Here is a 17499-nt window from a genome sequence, read left to right as displayed (position 1 = left end):
GGAATGGATTTGTATCTGCATTAAGCAGAGGGGTCCATTGCCAAGAGTCTGTCAGGGGGGTGTTGGTTAAATACTGTTGTGCTTGGTGTGCATGGGGCTCACCAGCAGCACAATGACTTTTGCCCTGAGATGAACCATGGGGGTGAACCTGCTGTTCAAAATCCAGCACCAAGGCAGTTGGGAACGTGGTGCACGAGGAGTTGGAGTGGTGGATGTCGGCACTGCTCAGCTCTGTGGGGGTTGTTCGTGTCTCCCCCTCCGTGGGGAATAACTCCTGTGTTATTGTGGGTGTCCCTTGCACTGGGAGATCAGAGAAGCTTTGCCTGTTGCACAGACTTTGCAGGTAAAGTGGAGATCTTGGTTTATTTGCCTTTTCTGTTACGCTGTTGTCGGCGGGAACACTTTGCTCCTTGCTTTTTGATTGTAGCAGTTTGGGGCATGAGATCTTCTGAAGCTGGTTCTGTGGAGTTGCAGGCTTGATCCTTAAACTCAGTGTCCCCACAGGCTCTGTCTTCAAAAAGAATTCCTTGCTGGAAGGCTGTGTTTGTGCTGGCTGATAGGAACCGAGCTGAGCTGCCTGTAATCGCTGTCTGGGTTTGAAGTAGCCTTTGTGGGGTGAAATGTTTGCTGCCTTTCAGCAGAGTGCTTGTCAAATAGTTTCATTCAGTGCACTCAGCTTTTTAACAGATGGGACAGATTTTTGTGAGCCTGGGCAACCACAGCAATTGTTTTGCAAGGTGAGACATTTCTGTTTTGACGGGCAGGAGAATTAATAATGCTGTGTGATTCATACCAGTGATGAGTCTGGGTTTGGATCAGATTTGTTGGGGTTTTTTTTTTAAAGGATATTAGCATTTACCTTCAAAGAAAGCTGAGCTGAAAGCCAAAAGCTCACAGAACAGTTCCTGAGCTGCCCTGATAGGATGGATCTTGTGGATAGAGATCCCAGTGCACTTGAGAGACTGGGAGAATTGGTGTTGGGCAATGTGAGCCCTTCCCCAAGAGGGAGGGAGGGTGGGTGGCACCAGGGCAGTGCTGTCTGGGGACACGAGGGCTGTGCCAGCCCACAGCTTCTGGGAGGGACTGGGAGCTGTGGGACACCAGATCTGCCTCAGGTCTGCTGGGGGAATGATTAACCACGGCAGGAATCCATCCTGTGGATAGCCAGCTCCAAATGGAAGCGTTCTGCAGATGGCCAGACTTGCTAAACAGCACAGGAACCACAAGCAGGGAAGGAGATTCTGGTGTCTGGTGCTTGTTGAGCTCAGTGTGCATTGCAGGGCAGCGATTCTGTGTCTTGGCAAAGGCAGCAGCAGGATCTGTGTGAGTATTCAGCAGTCTCTGGTGGCCAGGCCTCCATTTGCCAGCCCTGTTCCTGCTGTGAATCCAGGGCTACCCTAAATCCCTGCAGACTTGAGGGATTAGGGGGCAGGTCCTGGAGGAGCGAGCGAGGCAGGGATCAGTTCCCATCTCAGCAGTTTGTTGCTATCGCTTCCTCTGCAGAGGGGTTATTTCCTTCCTGCAGGGTGTGCAAGAAAGTGAAAAATCTGAGCCACTGCACATTAAATTTAGTCATCTGGGGCCATGTGGGGCAGTCAGTTGGATCCCGGGGTGTGATCTGCCAGCGGAGAGCCGCGGTCCCCAAAAGCCACAGAGAGCCTGTGTGTTTTAGCAGATTGGAATTTAATTGGCCTGGGAGCGAGTTTGAGCTGTTTTTGTGGCTGGAGAATTGCTGGTTTATGTTGTGATCCCTTAACAAAACAGCTCTGCCATCAGGCTTTGTGTCTGAGCAGCACAAAGGCTGTGCTGGGAGCAGAGTGGTGTCTGTGCGTGCCTGGTGTGTCCATCTGCGCTGGCTGAGGGAGAGCTGGAATTTGGAAGTGCTTTTAATTGTGGGGGGGGGGGGGGTCCAGGTGGCTTTTCATCGCAGGGAATTGTTTATTCCGGTACAGATTGGGGCAGGGTTTTGTTGCTGTTTGTTTTTCCAAGAAGAGGGGAGGAACCAGGGGGTAGAAAGGGTGGAACTGGTTGAACTGGAATTCCCGGGTCATGCTTGGCCTTGGGTTATGATCAGCCAAGGTCCTGCTCATTTCAAAACCCGGGGCTGGCAAATCCTGGTGCCTTGGGATCTGTTGGTGCTTCGGGTGTTCAGATGCTTCAGGTTGTTCACAAGTGTATTGAAAGAGTTTAAGAATACTTTTGTAGCAGAGATCTCAAATAATTTTATAAATGAGAGTAGAAAATCCTGTTTTGTCACAGGAATTCCGTTCTCTGAGGATATGTAGGATAGACACTCATGGCTTGGTGATTGAACTGGAGAGATGAGGGTGACACCTTCCCTGTGGTGTTTGCTGTGGGAAAAGGAACAGAGGAGCGGGCAGGATCTGATGATTCCAGGCTGTTTGGTGCTGGGAAGCCTCACTTGATGCCTTCCAAACCCAGTCCTACCCCTTCCCTGTAAGGACAGGCTGTCAGAGCCCTGTTTGGGGCTGCAGCTGTGTAAACACCCCAAAGTGCTGAACAGGACCTGGGCATTCACTGCCTTCCCTTATTCTCCAACAACTGCTTTGTGGCCCATGTGACAAGACAAATTGAGGAACTGAGCTGGATTCAAACCAGCTGCTTCTGCACCAGGCTGGTTTTGACCGGGGTCAGCTGCTCCCTGGTGCCGAGAGAGGCAGAGCCTGTGGAACCACAGCTTTAATTACCTTCTGCACAGGGGTATTTTGGGGTTCCAGGGCCGTTCCTGTGGTTGTGCCTCTGTCCCCTCACCCTGAATCGCTCCCTCCAGGAAGTTTCCAGGTCGAGCTGTTCCTCCAGTTCCACTTTCAGCTCAGACTGGCCCCAAAGAGCTGTGAGGCTGCAGGTGCTGGAGGGGGCTGTGCTGAGCTCCACGGGTTTATACTGGTGGCCTTTCCATGCTGTTCATTTTTGTGGGAAGCCTGTTCTTTCCATTGGCTCCCACAGATCATAGAATGGCCTGGGCTGGAAGGGATTTTAAAGATCATCTCATTCCAACCCACCTTCCAGCAGACCAGGTTGCTTTTTCCTGGTAAAAAGCTGATTTTTATCCCAAGTACACTACAGTATTATATTTTGTAAGACATGAGGGAAGTTCTGGTTCTTTGTGGTGGGTTCTCTGCTGCAAATAAAGTAATTTGAGACCTCATTAGTTACTTCTGTAGTAAAAGCTACTCAGAGCTTGACTCTGCAGCAGGATAGTTAATACCAGACCTCACACAAGGCTGAAAGGAAGCCACACTGATGGGGAGGGCAGTTAAAACCAGTCTTTCCATTCCTGTTGGCTGCTGAAACTGGGGTGGAAGTAGGATTGTGTTATGGCTGAGTGGTCTGAGCTTCCTGGTCCATGGGCTGCCTTTCCCTGGAGCTCCCTGACCCATCCAGAGGGACCAGGAGAGGCTTCAGAGAGGTGCAGGTACAGGTTCCAGCAAATAAATTTACAGTTACTTAAATTCCTGAGAGCTGGCAGAGCTCCTGCAGCTTTCTGCATGTCATTCCTGGCTGTTGGGGTGGGGAGGATGCAAACCTGTGGGCTGGAGTCCCTCTGAAAGCTGCTGTCAGTTTGTGTTGGGTGCTGTGTGGGTGTCTCACAGCTCCTGTGCTCCAGGGAAGCTGTTGTGTATCTAAACACTGATTTTTTTTTTTTGTGGGCACTTCTTTGTGAATTGAAGTGTTCCTCGGATTAAGCCATTTAGGAAATCTCTATTTATAGGCAAACCTCAAAGCTGGCTGATAAACACCCTCTGCAGCCTTCAAATGAGTGACATCATCCATCCAACTTGGAGCTGTGGCAGAGGGGAAGGATACCTCCCAGTCCTGGCAGCACTCATTTACTGAGCAAAGCTGGGGCAGATTGGATCCAGCTTCACGTCCTTTTTACCACAAAACTCTTCCTCAGCACCACTTTCATTGCAGACACAAGTTTCCCTTCAGTAAACCTGTCACTGTGGGTCAGGGTCACCTGCACAAACACTTCCTTTGGCCATTGTACAACGGGCTGTGCAGGTTTCTAACACCTGGGGCTCACTCACAGCCACCTGTGAAGCCTTAAAAACCTTGCAAGGCATTTTTTGTTCCATTTATATGACCCAGTGTTAACGTTTTTCCTTGCTGTGCCTTTTCCACATTATGTTTTGCCAGTCATGACTTTCTCCTTCAGTTTTGCTCCTTCTCATCTACTTTGTTGCTCTTACATACAGTTCACTCCCTTCCCAGAAACCTTGTTCAGGATTTGCTGGGAGTGCTGGTGGAGGTGGAGGGAGTGGGGTTCCTTTGTAGCCATTCCTGGTGCTGGCACCTCTGGGAAGGTCCTGTTTGCTGAGCAAACCAGCAGTTCCTGGCTGGCTGATAACTGTGCTGGGGAGTCACAAAATGAACCTGCTCTGATGTCCAAGGACACAGCAGCTTGGACAGAACAGAAAGGCTGTTTAAGAGAAGTCACCAGAAAGTCCACAGCTGTTTCAAGCTGCTTATTTTTCAAGGATTTTTTTTTTCCTCACTGGATTTTAAGGCTCTTTCTAATACTGGACTTCTGTTATAAAATTGTGAGGTGTATATAAAATTCCTGATAGCTTTGAGATGGATTGATTCAAGGTGATCTGCCAAACCCCCCAGGTGTGCTGGTTCTTGAGCAGGGCTGGGATTTACCTGGAGTGCTCCTGTCCAAGGCACATCTGGTGGATCCTCTGCTTGTGAACCAGGTTTTCACTGTGCCAGGTATGCAGAGCCAGTGACCTTCCAGTTAATACAGCCCATCCAAAGGCATTTCCTCAGCTTCTGTGCCCTGGGAATGTTTGAGACTCTTGATATCCCCTCCTTCCACGTCCTCTCTGCTGTTGCAGTTGCAATGATTCCCTTGGTTTGATTTGCACAGTTTTCCCTGGTTGCCTCCCTGGCCCAGGTCAGCTCATCTGCCTGCAGGGCACGAGGAGAGATTTGCCACTTCAGCTGGGTGTTTTTTTTAGCCATTGTTACTGTGAAAGGTCCTTTTGTGGCTGGAAAGAAGCCGTGATAGTTTTGCTGAGCTCTTAATGCAGCCAAACGTGTTGGCTGGGAAATGTCATCTCTAATGGAGGGTGAGAGTGGCAGTGAGAGACTGAGAGCTGAAACCTTCCTGTTCTTGGGAGAGTTCCAGGGGATCACTGCCTTTAAGATTATGCCATTTAAACTTTAATTTCAGATTATTTGAAGGAGTTTATCAGATCAAAACCTCCCACAGATCTGGAAGGTGAGTGACCATGTGCTGGGCAACCTGGGCTAGTGGAAGGTGTCCCTGCCCATGGCAGGAGGTTTTGGAATTGGGTGTTCTTTAAGGTCCCTTCCAACCCAAACCATTCCACAATTCTGTGTGAATGGAACCCTAACCCTTGGAAGAGCACTAGGAAAGGCACAGCTTTCCTCTGAGTTTAAAATCAACCCAGGGCCCCTCAGCTCAGATGGCTGCACTAAGCACCATCCTCAGGCAAACACTGTTGCTGCTTCATAAACTTTGTGCACAGCCACGAGAAGTACAAATTATCTTTTTTTTTTTTTTTTTTTTTTTTTAAGGAAATGTTCTTGTTCAGGGACTTTATGGCCTTATTTTCACAGTGGGATGCCTCGCTGCCTGCACTTTGTTATAAAGACTTTGCCAGATCAGTAGTGGGAATTAATTTCTCTGTTTTCCTGGTTATGGCCAGGGCACCTTTTTATTAAAGCTGGAGCTTTAAGAGTAATAAATTGCCTGGGGAGGGTTTCTTTAAGGAGATTTGATACCTTAATTAGAATTAATTAGAAATTATGCTGGTGAGACTGAAGGAAAAAGCAAGGCTACAGCTGATTTACAAACTACCTGAACTGCTTGGCAAAATCTACCTCAAAAGGTGAAATTCATGGTTCCTGTAGATTCAGTGAGGTGATTTCCATTCAGGAAGAGTTTTAATTTCAAATAGCTGAGCTGTGCCCAGTTAAAGAGCGTTGACTCTACATGTTGATAAAGACACCTACACCACACAGGTTTCCTGTGTCTCACATTTATTCAAGTGGGAACACTGCACTGCCTTCCCAGTGTGGAGTTTGATCAGAGGTGCCTGGTTTGTGCTGCAGTGTTGCAGTGAGGAAAGTGGGGGGGTTTAATCAGATTTCACACCCCCTGTGGTCTGTGTATCCCGGGAAGCAGTTGGGCAAGGGGTCCTTTTGGAAAGATCCATAGGGCAGGACTGCAAATTCAGCTCCACTGCTGCTGGAGTTTTAGGAGCTCAGGTGAGCTTTCTAACAAATTCCTCTTTGATGGGGTTTGAGCTCATTCCTGTCGCTTCTTAAAAAGAAACAGTTTTCAAGCTGCCTCTGCAGCTGCTGAGGCCAAAAGTGGCCTCATTTTGGGGAGGAAATGGTGGTTGCAAATGAAGTTGTGTATCGAGTCATAATTGCAGGGCCATGACCACAGCACTGCTTCATTTTCATTGAAAGTCTGACGAAAATGGAAACCACAGAACGAAGGCAAAGGTGGTTTGAATTTTACCCCAGAAGCCAGAGAGAAATAAATAACCCTGTTATTTTGTGCCTTCTGGGTGTGTGTTACAGACACAGGTTATGTACAGCCCAGATATGTGCAACCCACAGTCCTCAGCTGCTCCTGCGATGGTGGGTCTGGGATGGAGGTTTTTGTTTGGATGCATCCAAACCAACTCATTTGGATCCTTCCTGGCTGACAGGAGCAAGCAGAGGGCTGAGTTCATGTTTTTTGGTGGCTTTCATCAGGTTAAAATCAGTGAATCCCAGAATGGTTTGGGTTGGAAGGGACTGTAAAGATTATCTGCCATGGGCAGGGACACCTTCCACTAGTCCAGGTGGCTCCAAGTCCCATCCAACCTGGCCTTGGACACTTCCAGGGATCCAGGGGCAGCCACAGCTTCTCTGGGCAACCTGTGCCAGGGCCTCCCCACCCTCACAGGGAACAATTCCTTCCCAATATCCCATCTCTCCCTGCCCTCTGGCACTGGGAAGCCATTCCCTGTGTCCTGTCCCTCCATCCCTTGTCCCCAGTCCCTCTCCAGCTCTCCTGGAGCCCCTTTAGGCCCTGCAAGGGGCTCTCAGCTCTCCCTGGAGCCTTCTCTTCTCCAGGTGAACCCCCCCCCAGCAGAGGGGCTCCAGTCCCCTTATGAACCTCATGGCTCCAGGATTTTGTTCCCAAGATGCAGGTTTGCCTGGAAGGTCCTGTTGGGTTGTCGAGGCTGATTCTGCTACTTCAGAAGCTTCTTTGGAAGCAGGAAAGCCTTTTTGCTGAATCAGTGCTGAGACCCAACAAACGTGATGATGTTTCTCTCTGATCAACCTTTGTGACAGAGGTGTGAGATTCCTCCCTGGTCTCTGTACACACTAAAAAGCTAATTGTTAAAACTGGGGGGAAATGTAACTTGGTATGTACTGTTGTCTGCTCTGTTTTGGAGTTTCAGACACTATCCCACACTTCCAGGCTGCTGCAGTTCCTTCCCCCTGAGTCACTAATCCTCTCCTTTCTATCTGTGTCTGTGGTTCTGTACAGATGGAGTTTGTTGAAGGGTTTTGTGGTTGTTTTTTTTTGTTTGGTTTGGTTTTGGTTTTTTTGAGTAAATTGAAATTCCCTGCGAGGTACAAGGAGGAACTGCTGCACGAACAGGTATGTGCAGATCACAGAGGAATTTTAATGTCTGACAAGCCCTATTGTCCTGAAATCAGTTGTGCAGAAAGACACGAGGGAAATGTGCCAATTCCAGAGCTGAAACCAGTGTGGTGCTGCTGGGGCTGGGATCTCATTGGGGCTGCAAGCTGACCTCAGTTGCTTTTGGAAAGGAGCAGCCCTGGTTTTTCCCCTTAAAAAAAACCCAACTGGGATTCATGTTGTTGTGGCAACACAAGCTGGAAGAAATTGGGGTGAAAAACCCTTTTATTGGTGACTTGCATTTTGGGTGGTTTAAGGCAATCAGACTGATTTTTTTTTTTTTTTTTTTTTAATTGAGGGGGAGAAATTTGAATCTTAAATGCTCAGTGTTCCACACATGTTGTGTGTTGTTTTATAACCTTTGTGGGGGGGAAAAAAGGCACCTCAAGACTTCCTGTTCTTAACAATCACAGGTCTGAGGAACGGCGACCACACTCCTGGATGTTTGCACTAAAATAACCCTCTCTGAAAGGTGAATTGGGCTTGAGGCATTTCCCCACCTCCTCTGTGCTTCCAATTACTGCACTAATTAATTTATACAGACCTTGTGGTCAGGTTTGCAGAGGCTCAGCTGATGTTTTTGTAGCTAACTGGGGATACCCCAGTGGCTCCAGCAGCTTTGAAATTCATTGTAATATGGATTTACATAGACAAGAATTCAGTTTGTCATCTCGTGCTTTTTGGAAAGAGGGGGAAATAGAAAATACAGCTCAGATTTTGGGCAGCTGAGCTCTTCACTTCAAATATCCATTATTTTTTGCTTTGCTGAAGTAGGTGCTGGTCGAGCTGGTTCCTTTTCTTTAGTCCCACTGTGCAAACATGAGTTGGGTCCTGGATAACTGGGATCTTCTGTGGAAACTGCTTTACAAAGACATCAGTTCCCTTCCTTTTCTCTTTCTAGTGTGCCCAGACTCTTCTGGGTAACAGCAAAATGTGGGAATTGCCTTCTGCAGTATAGGAGTTTATTACCATGTTTTGAGGGTTCGCATGTGTTGACAGATTGTGGTGTGTGTTGGTCTGGAACTTCTTTAATATATTTTATTATATCAAGTAGCTGATGAAGGAATAACCATGCCTTGCCCTTTGGATGCTCCATGATGATAAGAACAGGAGCATCTGTCTTCTGCACCAGTGGGCCATTCTGCTTTAATTTTACCCTCTGCTTTTATCAGGGAGATACTTTTGGTTGAGGCAGCTGCTTCAAGGACAGCAAGGAGAGAAGCTGGTTTGCTCTGTTCATGCTGCAGGTTTTTTTTTCCCCTCCATGCATCCACACCTCCAGGGTGGTTGATCAGCTGCCAAAAGGTCTGGAGGCAAATTAGAGGTGTTTTCCATACTGATAGCTGAATAGAAATGGCATTTGTCACTGGGGGCTGGCACAGAAGCTGTGCTGTGTTCATGCTTTCCCATGGGCTGCTGGCTTATTGTTCTGAGTTGAGTAAATATGGCTCTGAAACACCTGGGAGAGGCTGGAGTGGCTTTGTCAGACTTTGTGTGGTCTTGTTTCAAGTAGGAATATGGAAAAACTTGGTGTGTTTGACTTATTAAATGAATGAAGTGCCCAGGTGCTACTGTGGTGAAAGTTTCTAGGAAATGTGAGTATTGCAAGTTTTAATTTGGTTTTGAATTGACTTGCAAAAGAGGTTAATCCCCTCTTGAAGGGGCACAGAGAAAGGGCCTTGTCCAGGGTCCCACATCCACCATCCCTGGAGGTGTCCAAGGCAGGACTGGACATGGCACTCAGTGCTCTGGGCTGGGGGACAAGGTGGGCACCGGGCACAGGCTGGACTTGGATCTTGGATGTCTTTTCCAACCTGAATGATTCTGTGCTGGTCAGAAGCAGATCTGTGAGTGATAGGGGCTCTGGACTCCCACTCCAACACTCTGCTCAGTGTCCATGAGTATTTTTGAGGGTTACTTTGCACAAGCATTGGAAAATCCCGCTCGCCTTCCCTGTGGCGCAGCCCCGGAGGATTCAGCTCCCTTCCCTTCCCAGTTCCTCCCTGGTAATGTTATATTACTGTGCCACCCACAGGCAGCTACTGAGCTGCTGGAAAATATTTGCTGTTTGCAGTTATCAAATGTTAAATCTGTGACAAAAAGCTGCTGGTTTCACTGGCTGTGATATCAACTGTACTGAGGTTTCTCGATCCTCGTTATTCCAGTTTTCTATTTCAGGTGCTTGTAGAGTTGTTATAATATTGTCTGATTTTTTTATTTTTTTTTCCCCCCACTTCTTCCACAAAACTCTTTTCCTGTGCTAACCAGCTGCTCTGTTCCTGATCAAAGCTGTTGCTTCCCAACAAGTGTGGAAATGCCTGAAGTGTTGGGATCCTTGGGAAGAGAGAGGGAAACTGCCGGGCTGTTAATTACTGGTGCACCCCGTTAATTGACATGTTGCCAGACTGGGCTGTGAGAACAACTGGGTTTAATCTGTGTGGTTTTATTGAGGGGGGGAATATTGTGATTTCCCTCCATCTGACCTCTCCACTGCTCCGTGTGTGATTGGTGCAGAACAAACTGGGTCAGCTGAGGCTGCTCGGAAGGATTTTAAAACCAGCCTTTGTAGCAAGTGATGTTCAAACCATATCACTGAAGGACATGAGCAAACTATGGTTTTTAGGTGGAATTGGTTTGGTTTTAAGTGAGGTCAGATCAACAGATGAGCTTTTTGGCATCCACTGACCTTAAGAAGGGCTTGTGAATCTTTTCTCCTCTGTACTGCTCAATCCAACAGGAGGTTAATTATACCTTCACACCTTGTCTTGTACTCTATAGTAGTGTACTTGCCACGGTTGATCTGTTTAGGTTTTTTTAAGAATTTCCCTTGTAATGTTTAAGCTCCAGCTTGTGCACTCGTGCTGAAATCTGTCCCTTGGGAGAACCCTTTGGTGCTGTTGAGTTATTCTGTTTTATGGAACAAAATTTTAATATTGTTTACCACGCTCTTAATCTCGTGCCTGGCAGATAAAATGAGCTTCTTTAGCCCTCCCCCTGGGGGACCTGGTGGGGCTCCATGGCCAGCAGACCCATGGCATTAGGTGGAGTTATCTCAGCTTTGTGAAAATCCACTCATCTGCCCTCCCAGAATGAGTAACTGACTGGGGAGAGAAGACAATGGTGAATTGATTTTTATTTTTTTACGTTGCTTTTATAAAAAGGGGATGGGGGCAGCGAGATCCGTGGGGCAGGTTTGGGAGTCTGGCCCTTGAGAAACAGCTGGGGAAGAGTCCTGATGGTTTGGTTCAACCATCCCAGTGGAGTTTGGCAAGATGGGGAAGGCTCGGAACGTTCCCCTGCGTGATGAAGAGGAGGCTGCTCAGTGCCTGGCCTCCATCTCCCAGCTGGCCTTATTCCTGATGTCCACATGGTCCTGTTGTGATGGTGAGCTCTTCCAGGCAGCATCAATCCCTCCCTGGGCTCCTGCCATCTGCTCCAGTGGGAACCTGCAGGGGGTTTGGCCTTCTGGGTGCTGCTGTAGCAATGGCATTTTTAAACAGTGTGTAAAGCAAAGGGCTTGAACTGGCATCATGAATTACAATATTAGATTTGTTTGTTGGCTGCTGGTAGCACCACATCAGGTCAAAATTAAATATCTTCTAGGAGTTGTCAGGTGAGCTTGTTTAATTTCACAGGTCATGGTCTGTATTAGCACAGGACCTTGTTCTTGGGTGTTTGCTAACCCTTCCTTTTCCCTCTCCCTCCAACTGATGGCTATAATTCTGGATCCTTATCAGAGCATCCTTTCTCTCCCCCACGTTTGTTTTTTTTCCAAGACAGCCTCAGGTTTTGTGTCTCATTACAGTAAAAGCCCTGTGGTTGCTGCCCAGCTGCTGTCAGGTCCCTCTCTGGATGATGATTTAGAGCTGAGCCAGCATGGAAAGGGCCTTTCCATGCCTAAGGCAACCCTGTTGGCAGCCACAGTGGAGAAGTAATGTGCCACTTCTGCTTGGAAGAGTTGTCAGTTTTCTAGTTCAGTTGGGAAAAACAACCAACATTGGCTCGAGTTTTAGCAGGACTTTTGGAGACATCCCATAGTGTTTTGAAGGAAGCTCCTGTTACTGGAAGAGATGAGCAGTGAGGACAGAGGGGTCCAGCTAATGAGCTTCACTCTGGAGCAAGCTAAATGCCTGTTATTCCAGAGGTTTGGGCAAGGGTCACTGAAAATTAGACCATGAGGAAGGGGGGAAGCTGGGGTAAAGCTCATGGATGTGGATTGCCAGAGGCTGGAAAAACAGTGGCACCTTGGTGTGACAGTGAGGTCCTGTCCTTCCCAACCCACTCCTCTGGACATGCCTGGGGTGCATCTGGGTCAGCTTTCACCGTTCCCAAGGTGGGTGGATCAGTGCTGGCACAAGGGATGGGTGGGAAGGCATGGGAGGAGGGCCAGGGTGTGGATTTGGGCTGGTTTGTGTTGCTGGGGGCTGCACCCTCGGGAGGATGTGACAGAGCTGGGAGAGACAAAGCTCCCCGTGCAGAAGGGAGTGTGTTAAGGCTGAAGAAACAGGGTGGAAAACTGTGGCAGACACTCCAGCATGGCCACGGAGCAGCGAGTTCCCATTGTGTGTGGATTAGCTGCCCGGCTGGAAAAAAGCCATCACCTTGCTGCCGGGAGTTCAAAGCCGGGTCAATGGAACAGGGATATATTCTTGGACTGGTACAAAGAGCCGGGGGAAAAAAAACCCCGTGGAGTGTTTGAAGTCCCGAGGCAGACAAAGGCCGCGGTTCTGCCGCTGCGATGGCGAGAGCGGGAGGGGCTGCGGAGTGTCCGGAGCTGTGCCGGGAACTCTTGGAAACACAGGAATTTCACACAGCTGTCAGGCCCCGGGAATGTGTGAGCACTCGGAGCACATGAATATTCAGAGCTGTGGCGTGTGTCACGCCGGAGGAAATGAAAAATCCGAGTTTTCTCAGGGTTAGGTATCTGGGAAACCTCTGACAGCAACTGGGGATAAAAGCAAATTGCTGTTCTGCAGGGCAGGTTATCTCAACCCAGCTTCCCAATTAGCCAGCCCTAGTTAAGGCTGGCAGCAGGATCTGCACTGCTTAATCCATTCCTTTGGTGAGCAAGTGCCTGTTCCTCAGAGCTGTGTGTTCCTGCTTTGGCAGCCTGTGGCAATGCTCTGGGAGCCTGGACTTTGCTCCTTCTTCCTCTAACCTGGCATCACTTTTTTTTTTTTCCCCCAGTGTTCCTTTTGTGCTCATTCTATTAATAACCAGATCTTGTGGATTTAGTGTTTTGCTCAGAAGGATCCTCCCAGCACAGACTGAGGTGCTTCCAGCCGTGCTGTCAGGCAGTGACAGATGTCCTTGGGTACAGTGAGTGTCCAGCAGTGATGGGGGCTGCCAGGATTAGTATTCCAGGCACAAATGTGCCCCTTGGAATATGCAAAGCACAGAGCAGCCTGTGCAGGAATGCCCTTGAAAGGCAAATTAAACCCAGCTCCCTGGTGGCTCTGGGGGAGTGGGAGTGCTCTGTCATCTGCACTGAGGTTCAAGTAGGCTTTGAGGTGGCTGATTTTTGTTTTCCTTCTGTTTTCCCTTCCCAGAAGGGTTTGATGAAGGGGCAGGAAGGAATGATGGGTCCTTCTGCCTTCAGTGGGGAGCATTCCCTGACAGGAGAGTGGAGCCAGGTGAGGGTCGGGCTCTGCTCCCAGGTAACACGGGACAGGACGAGAGGAAATGGCCTCCAGTTGTGCCAGGGGAGGTTTAGATTGGACAGTAATGAAAAATTTTTCACCAAAAGGGTTGCCAAGCCCTGGAAGAGGCAGCCCAGGGCAGTGGTGGAGTCACTATCCCTGGAAGTGCTCAAAAACACATGAATGTGGCACTTGGGGACATAGTTCAGTGGTGGCCTAGGCTGTTCTGGGGTAATGGTTGAACTCAATGATCTCAGAGGGCTTTTCCAGCCCTGATGATTCTGTGACTCATTCATTTGAGTTCTTGCAGGTGGTGTCCTTGGTGCAGCATGTGGATGTACCAAACCACATCCCAAATGCATGTGAAAGTTAACTTTAATTTTGCCAGTGTTCATGGATTAAGCTGTAGGGATTCTGAGGGTGTTGCTCAAGTGACTGGTGTCAGTCTGCCTCTGAAATCAAGATCAGCTGATGTTCCTGACTGACTTGCCACCCAGGAGCCCTTCTCTTCATTGACCTGTTTAAAGCTGGGATCATCAGCACTGCTTTGAGGGTTTAATGGCTCTGTCGAGGTCTTTCACCCCATCCAAGAACATCCCTGTGGTGGTACTGGAGCTGCAGCAGGGAGCAGTACCCTGGAGCGTGGCTGCCTCATCCAGAGAAGTGTTTCTGCCCACAGAGCTGAGCAAAGCAGAGCTGAGATGCCCCTCTGGGCAGAACTCCCAGGGGTGGGGTGGTGGGGCTGTCCCTGCTGACTCGGCAGCCCCGGGATGCTCCCGTGCTCTCTGCAGGCTGAGCACGTGCTGCACACTCAGCAGGTTGTCACATGAGGGTGATCCAGCTGATCTGATGTGGAGTTACAGCCACCAAACTCTGCTTTGCTGCTGGGAGGGAAGGTGGGAGGCTGTGGTTTAAGTCTGGGTTTGACTCCTCGACACTGGAAACAACCTTATTTTGTGGTTCTTCCTCGGTCACCCCACGCTGTGCCTGCTGGTGTGTCTGATTGGGGTTCTTAGTTTGAACTGCAGGATTGTCAGGGCAGAACCCCCCTGTTTTTACTGTGCTGCGTAATCTGTCAAAATCAAGACATACCTGATTTTCCCAAACTTAGTTCCTCTTGCACCTCCTTTTCAGAACTTTCTCCAGAGAAAAGCTGGCTTTGCTGCTAAAATCCTGGTTCCTCTTTTTTTGTGTTCCCACACACACACACCCCCCTATGTTCAGAAGTGCCTTGATGCTGTGACATCTGAAATACTTCCTGTGCATGTGCTGTGCTGCCTTTGCTAGATAAGCAATAGCTGTTCCCTTTTACAGCAGGCACATCCCTTCCTGAAGAGGCAGATGTGGAATGTTTTCCCTGGGAACAAATATTTGCTGCTTTGTAATTACGGCACCTTAATTTCGCTTCTCTTTCCTTTCCAGCTCAGCGTGTGTCTGATTAGAGGCTACTGATGTCTTCAAAGAGGGGTGATGATGCCACACTCTTGTTCCTGGTTTGGGGCAGGATTTCTGCTTTGGGTTCCCTCCATGCTGGTTTTGTGTAGGCTGAGCAGAGCTGATAGAGAAATGAAACTAATAATCTGAGCTTTGGTCACGCTTGGAACTGCAATTTGTGTGTTGATTTCTTTTTTTTTTTTTTGCTTCTTGTTTTTGCAGGAATTGCTCAGGAAGATAGTGTGCAAAAGGAATGGAAGAGAACACTGGTGAGTACTCTTGGATGTCTTACCACGGGTTGTGAACCTGTTCTTTGTTCCTTGGTTAAGCATCATAAAGGACTTGATGACTTTAAACTTGGTGTCTTCAATTGAAGTGTAGAAGGTGATTAGAAAACTATCTAGTTTGGCAGATGCATCAGTTGTACTGTGGTGTGGACCAGATCTGATTTGAAGCTCTGTTGTACATCTGGAAGATCTTTTTTTTTTTTTTTTTTTTTTTTTTTTTTTGCAATTTCCCATCTCTGAACCCTGGAATACAAGTCTGCTGGCTGTCCCAAGCTCTTGAAAACAAGTAACATCCCCTTTCTTAGCAGGGAAGAGTCAAAAGCAATGAGCTGGTTTGAACAAGCCATAAAGGAGGATCAGCTCATGGTTGCTCCTGAGTTCTTTTTCTGTATTTATTTCTCTAGGCTGTTCTGTCTTGCAATAGATACAGGATTTCTTTAATTAAAATTTGGCATTAAAGCTCTTGCTTTAGGCACTGTGTGCTGCTTGCCCTGAGGCAAGTAAACTCATCCCTGGTAGGTTTAACTGATGGGAGGATATGGCTGTAACTAAAACTCACAGATTTTTGGCTTAGAGATTGCCTTGAATAGATAGCTCTTCCATCTGTTTGCCTAAAGTGGCTAAAAAAACCCCTGAGTTAAGTGGCCATTTTTTTCCCTGCCACTGGCATGAGATTTGCATGAAAGCTCTTGCCTGCACCATGGCAAACCAGTTTGTGAAGCATATTGACCTCACATCTTCTGGACCACAATGCTGCAGTTGGTGACTTCTAACTCATAAACGTTATTTCTACATTATTCTGTGCAGTCAGGTGATGCCATCCTGAAAACCCTGGAAATGGATGTTTCCTGGCAGCAGGGCAAGGCTGCTTGGTGGGGCAGATGAAGGCCAGTTTTTGGCTTCTTACAGAGCTGGTCTGGTGGAGCCCAGTGGCCTGGCTGGACCAGCTGAGAGTTCTTGCATAAAATCATGGTGTGCTTGTAGTCCTGGTGGCAAGAACTGCTGCTGTGCCCTCTAATTGTCAGCCTGTAAGGTGAACATTTAATCTGTGGTGGTTGCTTTCCCTTCTGATTTGCTTGTGGCAAACTAATCCCAAGTGATGACTTCTGGAGGAGGAGGAGGAGGGTGAAGTGTAGCACTGGCAGCTGAGACTGGAGCAGTGACTGTGGAGGTGGCAGCTCTTGTCAGCCCTGGGACAGGGCACAGGCAGAGCAGGGCCAGTTTCCATCTCTCCAGCCTTGAATTACTGGGATGGCTTTGAGCAACATCAGGGCTGGGTTGGGGCTTGGAGCAGCCTGGTCTAGTGGAAGGTATCCCTGCCCACAGCAGGGGGTGGAACTGGATGATCTTCAAGCTCCCCTTCCAACCCCAACCAGTCTGTGATTCCATGAACACTGAGCTCTGCTTGTTCCCCAGGTCTCAGCCTGTGCTGGGGCCGCCAGCAGCCAGCTGTGTTCACATCACAAAGCTTTGTGTCCCATTTTATGTGCAGCTGAACCCCATTTTTGGGGTAGATCACTGGGACACAGGGCTGGAGCCTGTTGGGGTGACTGCGAGCTTTAGCTCCTGGTTTGAGCAGTGCTGGTGCCCTGGGATGTGAAAAGCCTCATGTTCAGTTTGCATTTTGCCAGCTTAAGTAGAGTTACCTCCCCTTTCCCTCTGAACTACCTGAACTGTGCCAGTTTGGGATGGAGTATCTGCACTGGATCTTTGCATGCACAGACACCCCACACAGCTGGTTGAGAAGCTTTACATGTTGCCTCCTTAAGTGCTGAGAGCCAAGAGCTCCACATTAAAGGCAGAATAAGCAGATGGGTCTTCTATTATAATTTCCTTAAAATTCCTTTGCTTTTAAGGACTCTCACTCTCCAAGTGCTGCTAAGCTCAGGACTCTTGATCCCGGAGATGAGGTAAGGCAGAGCTGAGCTGAAGTCCGTGCCCTTTGTTCCCTCCAAGCCTGGTGCTGTGGATGTACTGCTGTCCTTCCCTGGTTGGATATTAACTGCACTCAAATGCTGCATGGCTGGCGCTTGTTTGAGCTGCTGTGCTTGGAATGGCCACTGGGAATGCACAGGGAAGCATAAATCCTTTAGAGCTGTCAGGCTTCACTAGCCATGGGTGGGTGGGGGAGCCCTCCTTGGCTGGCTGCCCTGGCTAATTAAAAATGAAATTTGCTGTTGTCTTCAGATTTTTAATTCGTGCTCATCCCCGAGGACGAGTGGAAGCAAGGGCTGCAGGCAGCTGCAGTGAAGTTTCAGAGCTTGTCTATACATGGCTTTTTAGAACAGGTGTGCAGCTTAAAGTGTGCTCTCAACCCTACCCTGAGTTGTTTTTCAAGTGTAGAGAAGGATATACAGAAAATTCAGGCAAATCTTGGGATGTGGCCCTTAGCAAGTGACTGTTGGTTAAGTTGCCACATACGGCAATGGCCTTAAGCTGA

General features: G+C 48.5%; 1 protein-coding gene across 5 annotated transcripts in view; it reads left to right on the top strand.

Moving 5' to 3' along the window:
- PHACTR4 (phosphatase and actin regulator 4) overlaps positions 1 to 17499 on the top strand; it is a 64610-nt gene that overhangs the window by 8820 nt on the left and 38291 nt on the right. For 3 of the 5 annotated variants that reach the window (XM_032710275.1, XM_032710273.1, XM_032710272.1), the window contains one exon: positions 14995 to 15041. In XM_032710275.1, the coding sequence (XP_032566166.1) occupies positions 15026 to 15041 (16 nt within the window). In that variant the 5' untranslated portion in view covers positions 14995 to 15025. Of the gene's footprint in view, positions 1 to 1093; positions 1324 to 14994; positions 15042 to 16915; positions 16970 to 17499 lie in introns of those variants that run through there. The other 2 variants (XM_032710277.1, XM_032710274.1) reach the window with 2 other exon arrangements.

This window comes from Chiroxiphia lanceolata, chromosome 24 (genome assembly GCF_009829145.1).
Source record: "Chiroxiphia lanceolata isolate bChiLan1 chromosome 24, bChiLan1.pri, whole genome shotgun sequence".
Lineage (NCBI taxonomy): Eukaryota > Metazoa > Chordata > Aves > Passeriformes > Pipridae > Chiroxiphia > Chiroxiphia lanceolata.
The sequence above is the reverse complement of the archived record's forward strand: the minus strand, read 5'-3'. Positions and strand labels throughout refer to the sequence as shown.